At 45.1% G+C, this 7,445-nt stretch overlaps 1 protein-coding gene across 4 annotated transcripts in view; it reads right to left on the minus strand.

Annotated features, from left to right (window-relative positions):
- wnk2 (WNK lysine deficient protein kinase 2) overlaps nt 1-5,128 on the minus strand; it is a 63,430-nt gene extending 58,302 nt beyond the window's left edge. For all 4 annotated transcript variants that reach the window (XM_055910922.1, XM_055910916.1, XM_055910907.1 and 1 more), the window contains exon 1: nt 3,433-5,128. In XM_055910922.1, the coding sequence (XP_055766897.1) occupies nt 3,433-4,107 (675 nt within the window). In that variant the 5' untranslated portion in view covers nt 4,108-5,128. The remainder of the gene's footprint in view (nt 1-3,432) is intronic.
- Nucleotides 5,129-7,445: the final 2,317 nt, after the last annotated feature.

A 7,445-nucleotide genomic window follows, 5' to 3' on the forward strand; every position in this document is an offset into this window, starting at 1 on the left:
GGGAGGAGAGGCTGAATGTAACACCTGTGTCTTTGGCTATACAGCCTCTGGGTGATGGAGTTTACTGTGGATCAATATTTTGGCCCTCTTCTTCTCTTTAAATAGTGAAACAGCTGACAGTAAAGATCCTCTACATCTCTGTTCCACTCAGGACAGTCTGGTAGAAACCTTAGACAACCCTGGCCTGGGCGCGCACACACACACACGCACACGCACACAGGAATACACTTCAGTCACAGCCTTGAATCATGAGACCCACAAAACGAAAGATGAACCCAAAATCTTGTCTGTAACAAGATTCATACTCCTACATACATATACAAACATATATAAAATCTTCACGCTATTTACAGTATACAGACAGTATACACATGTACATTATACACACCTGTGTACTGTGTACATGACACAAATAACCACTAAACAGTTATGGAGAAGAGGGGACCGCAGCATACAGCAATGAGATACCATGGCCACAGTACACATGAACAAATACCCACTGAGACTCAGAGAGAAGCGTCAAAGGGACGCAGAGGGATGCAACAATACTGAGATACTGAGTGGCAAAGACATACACACACACACACACTCGCTCTTAAACACACACACTCTCTCTCAAACACACACACTTTTTCTTCTGGGAAGCGTGTGCATATAGTGTTACAGATTTCCAGATGGCAGTAATAAAGAATGTTCACATTATGTCCATTCACCAGCATGGATTATTGGAGGAAGGTGCAGAGTCGCATTTCACCTAAAGCCCATAGCGACCTAAGCTGTCGTATATCCGTATATCTAACATGTTGGTAAACAGATGCTAGCCTAGTAAGCATGTCCTTAATTGTCCATACTGTTTCCTACACAACACATTTTTCAGGATCCTATTCTGGAAGGAGGTTAACTGGGGAGTGGGAACTGCTCGGATCTATCTAAGGATCCTGTGGCAGTCTATGGATTTTTTCCCCCCCAGGCAGGGCGTGGCAGTTACAGCATCTGCCTGCCTTACTGAGCTTTGTCATTGCGAAAGAAGACAGAGAAGCTATATTAGCACTCTGCTCTAATGGAATGGGTGAGACCCAGCATAACAGCAATGAGCTATGATATAAGACGCATAGCTTTACTGTCCCCGATACACACCAAGCCAGAGCCGATCACTGCTTATCCCCAACTGACCCGCACAGGCGCACACTCCCCCTCTTTCCCTCTCCCTCTTTCCCGCTCTCTCTCTCTTTCTGTCTCCCTCTCTCTCAATCTCTGCAGAAGGGAGCGCTTGCATCAGCAGGTTTAGCCTCTCCAGACAGATCTGCCCAGTAACGCCCCAGGGGATAGGCTGTCGTTTAGTTTAGTATGCTGTACTATCAGCCCATCAGCCTGTCCACATGATGTGGAGACGTGCGGAGTGGAACGTTTGTTTGCGTGTGTGTAGAACTGTATCCTCAGCTGATCAGAAACACTGGCAGCTGGCAGTTTTTCCCTGAATCATGTTGCATCATCCACTGATCCGAGATGATCAGGACCTGGTAAGTCTGTCTGACCCAGAGATGGGGACAGAGAGAGAGGGAAACACATCCATATGATCAGTTGATGTACTAAATGAATGTGTACATTGGTGTATTTCTGCAGATGGCTGTAACCCTTTGTCTTTTTCAAATTATTTTTCACTCAATCCATCCTTATTTTGCTCTCTCATTCTCTTTCATCTGGCTCATCTTTCAGTATCTCTGTATCACTCTCTTTTCTATCTCTCTTTATATAGTGAGGTCAGAAAGTATTGGGACAGTGACAAATTGTTTGTTGTTTTGGCTCTGTACTCCCAGCACTTTGGATTTGAAATTTTACAATGACTATGAGGTTAAATTACAGACGGTCCGATTCATTTTGAGGGTATTTTCATTCATATTGATTCAACTGTTTAGAAACTGCAGCACTATTTGTATGTAGTCCCTCCATTTTAGGAAACCAAAAGTATTTGGACAAATTCACTTAAATGTCTATAAAAGTAGTGAAAAGTGTAGTATTTTCATCCCATATTCCTAGCACTCAATGACTACATCAAGACTGTGACTATACAAATTTGATGGATGCATTTTCAGTTTGTTTTGGTTGTATTTCAGATTATATGGAGCCCAAATTGGTAAATAATGTATTGTGCAATTTTGCTGTCACTTTTATTGTAAATAAGAATAGAATATGTTTCTAAACACTTCTACATTAACCTGGATGCTACCGTGATTACGGATAATCATGAATGAATCGTGAATAATGATGAGTGAGAAAGTTAGGAGAGGTTAGCATGTCTTGGAGGTACAGTATGATATTCGTGCCTGACTTCCCCAGGGGAACCTAAACAATGAGGGGGCTCCGGGCTAAAACTGTTCCTAAAAACACCATCTCTCCGCTCCTGGGTCTAACACTGAGAAATGCTGCATCAGCTCCATAACAAAAAACCCTCTCGCCTCTATGTGTCTGAAATACTGAATATCTCCCTCTTGCCTTCCCTTGGCTTAGTTCCGGAACCACAAACACAGACTCTGACTCACCTACCTGTACACTGAAACAGTGTATTCATAGCATGACCTAATGGCTGGCATGGTGCAAATAGTAGGTTGTGGATTGTTAAATTACCACGTCCATCCATCCACATTTTAGTGGAACTTCTAAAATGCCGGTATACGATCATCTCAGTGGACTAGCCGAGTCTCTCTCTCTTTCACCCGTCTCTGCTCCGACACTAAACTCCTCTCTCAGCTCATTTGGCGACACCCTGAAACGCTCGTATGCAGCAGTACACAAACCTCTCATTGACTGCAAATGGACCCAATCCAGAACTGATGTGCAGAAAGATGACGGAACTTTTTTCAGTCCGCTGAAAATGTACATCACAGAGTTGTATTAAACACAATGGTGACGGGGTCTGCTTTCGTGTGTGGGTGGAGGGAGGGACAGGCGGTGCAAACCTGATAACCCGTCATCACAACTGGCGTCCCATCATCAGCACTACCAGCCTCCACTCTGTCTCGTCTGAACTAGCACAGGTTCAAGTGGTGGCAATCTACCATAACGCTTTGAAATGCAACACGTCGTTTCTGTCCGTGTGTCTGTGCAGTGGTATCATAGGCCTCATAATAGACCACGGTTTCATGACCAAGGCCCTCATAACCAACAACAACAAAAAAAGTCTGGGAGGAATTCAGCTTAGTTAATGCTAACAATTGCCACATTTAGTGCAAAATGTTATATGGGCACCTTGGGCAGCCATAAGAGCAGGTGTTATTACAGCTTCATAAAATAGTTATGACGTTCATGCTGCAGTGTAAGAACTTATCATCAGGATATAAATGTATTCAGAAGGATTTTTCTAGTTCCAAACAATTAGACATTATAATGGAGTTAGTAACTTAAAGTGTAAACCAAGGAGTCCTATTCAATTACCTGGAGTTCACACCAAGCAACTTCTACCCAGGTGTCTGTGTCCAGACCCTTGTAGACGGTCTTAAATGACCCTCTCCCGATCTCAGTATCGAACTTGAGAAACCGGCCCCCGGGTGAGGTGGACACGGCTTTTATCTCGTTCTCATCCTCGTTCTCGTCAATCCCCGCTTTCTCGGTGGTATCAGGCGACGGTGCAGCTGCATCGTCTGGTTTTGGCTCGGCCTCGCTCCTCTCCTTCTCTTCATCCGCGCTCACACTCTCAGTCGCACTGTCCTTCTGCCCCACTTGGCTCTCGGTGCTCGAGCTCTCCTGGACCTGGAAAGCCACGCGAGGTCCGAGCGCGCGGGTTCGGTCCACGATGGTGCGCAGGTGGACGCTGAGCATTGGAGTACTGTTGACGCATTCTGGCGCATCCAACGCTTGGTCGTCCGCGTCGGAAAACCACAAACTTCTGCGAATAAACCTCTGACGGACCAGTCCCCGATAATCCGACAAGGGGTACGCGCTCGGGTCGCTTGCCCCTCTCAGCGCTGCAGTTTCCATGTTGTCAACATTCCGCTCTCCACCGTTCTCATAGATACGGATGTTGGCGTTGGTGTCAGAGTCTAAATTGGGAACCGAGGAGAATGTCGATCCAAGTGGCGCGTCCGAGCCCGAGTCATCCCCGGAATCCATCCCCGGGAAATATTTAGACAGTTATCGGTGACATTCAGAGGCTACTGCTTTCATGGTCCTTCCCCAGCAGTGAGGGTGTGCATAGGCTACCTGCAACGTTCGCATGTACTGACGCAGTTAGGCAGCTATACAATCCCTTAAACCAATCTCACTTGAGATATCTAGCATATTTATAAAACGGCAATTAATAACGACAATAACTCTTAAAACAGTCGCAATGGTGCCACTGCGTGATTTAATACGGCTCATCGTATCATTAAATCAAGCCAGCCAGCCAGCCAAACAGCCAATTGAAATGTTGCATTAATACATTACAATTGTAATTAATTGCTATCATATGCAGTTTCGGTAAAGCCTTCGTTTATTGCGACTTTGTTTCATCAACTGATCGAATTGGTTACAGTGTAGGCTGTAGAACTCGTGGTAGGTAGAACTGCTACGATGAACACTCACGGTTGTCGGGCAAGGATAGTTCCCTGTTTCTCTCTAATCACTCAAAATACCCATCACATGCAACTGTCAGGTGAGCAGCTGTGACCACTGTAATCGTAGGCTAGTCGATCCAGTAGCTGTTTATTGCGCATGTATTACGGTTATTTATCGTTTGAAAAGCAGAATGAAGTCAGAGAAGTGTGACCTCCACATCACAGCATCGCCCCCATTGCATCGCCCCCTATGCGCAGCACTCCGCTGGGGGGGCAGTTCCTCTGTTGAGCGGTGTCCGGGTGCGGAGTAAAAGCGCTGATCAGATCAAATTGGTTGCTCACTGCGGCACAGTTTTCTCCCAGAGCATGTGCTCAGAGCATCTCACCGTTCGTTCGGACAGTATTTGTGCCATGTCTCTCTCGAATTACACTTTCTATGGCAAGGAGACAGGCCAATTTTAAGACTCAAACCCACGCCCCTAGCAACAACACGTATCCAATAAATACGCGCGTTTTTAGGCGCTACCTTTCAGCCTCTGTGACACGGGTTGTAATGGACCACACCACTCGCCGTGTCCTCCCATCCTCTGCATGACGCTACGGGCTCCCGTGAAGGACGAGAAGCCTACAAGGCGAAGCCTACAAGGCGCACCCTCTGTGCCCCGGCAGAAACCTGCAAATTATTTCCGAAAAGGAATCACTAGGATAATTGCCTATTCTATTGTATTGTTTTCCATTCAATTGCACTTACATGTGTAGAATAGAATGGAACAGCATTCAAATGATCACTGATAAGTAGGCTAATTGCTTGTTCTTGATGGACTAAAATATATTTTAGCCTACATTCTATTCATTTGAGTTAAGTGCAGTAGAATAGAATAGAAAATAACCAAATAGAGTAGATTGGAATGGAATAGAACAGCCAGCAAATTATAACCTAAAAGTGAACAGCTATAAGTAGCAAACGTGCTTGTTCTTGATAATATAAATTGTATTCTGTTCAATAGAATGCAATAGAAAAATGTTATATTCTATTAAATCAGTTGAGTTCTACAGTTATTCAGTTCTTATTTCTCAATGGCGCTGCGCCAATCTCTGTTGAGATGAAACTTGCATGACAGTGCTATTTTTGCCCGTGCAGACGTTTCCACCTACAGGAGAGTTCTATTACTACTGCTCACGTATTCTGCCTCAGAAAATACACTGACTATACTTAGGACATTCGGGAGCACCTGCTCGTTCCATGACTAACCAGGTGAATCCAGGTGAAAGCTATGATCCCTTGCACCCTTAGAAAGAAAGGGTTCCAAAAGGGTTATTTGGCTGTCCCCATAGGAGAACCCTTTGTCGTTACAGGTAGAACCATTTTGGGTTCCATGTAGAACCCTCTGTGGACCCCAAAAGGGTTCTTCAAATGGTTGTCCTGTGGGGACAGCCAAAGAACCCTTTTAGGTTCTAGATAGCACCTTTTTTTCTACGAGTGTATTTGATGTCACTTGTTAAATCCACTTCAGTCAGTGTAGACAAAGGGGAGAATACAGATTAAATAAGGATTTTTAAACATTAAAACAATTGATTGTGTATGTGTACCATTCAGAGGGTGAACGGGAAATACAAAATATTTAATTCCCTTTGAACAGGATATGGTAGTAGGTGCCAGGGGTACCGGTTTGAGTGTGTCAAGAACTGCAACGCTACAAACAGTTTCCCGTGTGTATCAACAATGGTACACCACCCAAAGGACATCCAGCCAACTTAGTAAAACTGTGGGAAGCATTGGAGTCAACATGGTCCAGTATCTCTGTGGAACGCTTTCAGTTCATGCCCTGACGGATTGAGGCTGTTCTGAGTGTAACAGTATAACTTTAGACCGTCCCCTCGCCCCAACCAGGGCGCGAACCAGGGACCCTCTGCACACATCAACAATGGTCACCCACGAAGCATCGTTACCCATCGCTCCACAAAAACCGCGGCCCTTGCAGAGCAAGGGGAAACCCTACTTCAAGTCTCAGAGCAAGTGACGTAACCGATTGAAACGCTATTAGCGCGTACCCGCTAACTAGCTAGCCATTTCACATCCGTTACATGAGTGCAAAAGGGGGTACAACTCAATATTAGGTAGGTGTTCCTAATGTTTTGGACATTCAGTGTATATACTCAAATCAAATTGTATTGGTCACATACACATATTTAGCAGATGTTATTGCAGGTGTAGCGAAATGTTTGTGTTCCTACCTCCAACAGTGCAGTAATATCTAACAAATCATTACAATACACACAAATCTAAAAGTAAAATAATGGAATTAAGAAATATATAAATATTAGAACAAGCAATGTCAGAGTGGCATTGACTAAAATACAGTAGAATACAGTATGTAAACATTATTGAAGGGACTAGTGTTCTATTTTTAAAGTGACCAGTGGTTCCATGTCTACTTACATAGAGCAGCAGCCTCTAAGGTACAGGGTTGAGTAACCGGGTGGTAGCCAGCTAGTGATGGCTATTTAACAGTCTGATGGCCTTGAGATAGAAGCTGTTTTTCAGTCTCTCGGTCCCAGCTTTGATGCACCTGTACTGACCTCGCCTTCTGGATGGTAGCGGGGTGAACAGGCCGTGGTTTGCATGGTTGATGTCCTTTTTGGCCTTCCTGTGACATCGGGTGCTGTAGGTGTCCTGGAGGGCATGCAGTGTGCACCCGGTGATGCGTTGGGCAGACCACACCACCCTCTGGAGAGCCCTGCGGTTGCGGGCGATGCAGTTGCCGTACCAGGCAGCGATACAACCCGACAGCATGCTCTCAATTGTGCATCTGTAAAAGTCTGTGAGGGTCTTTGGGGCCAAGACAAATTTCTTCAGCCTCCTGAGGTGTGGGTGGACTATTTCAGATTGTCAATGATGTGTACGCCGAGGAA

This window comes from Salvelinus fontinalis, chromosome 3 (assembly GCF_029448725.1).
Source record: "Salvelinus fontinalis isolate EN_2023a chromosome 3, ASM2944872v1, whole genome shotgun sequence".
Classification (NCBI taxonomy): Eukaryota; Metazoa; Chordata; class Actinopteri; order Salmoniformes; family Salmonidae; genus Salvelinus; species Salvelinus fontinalis.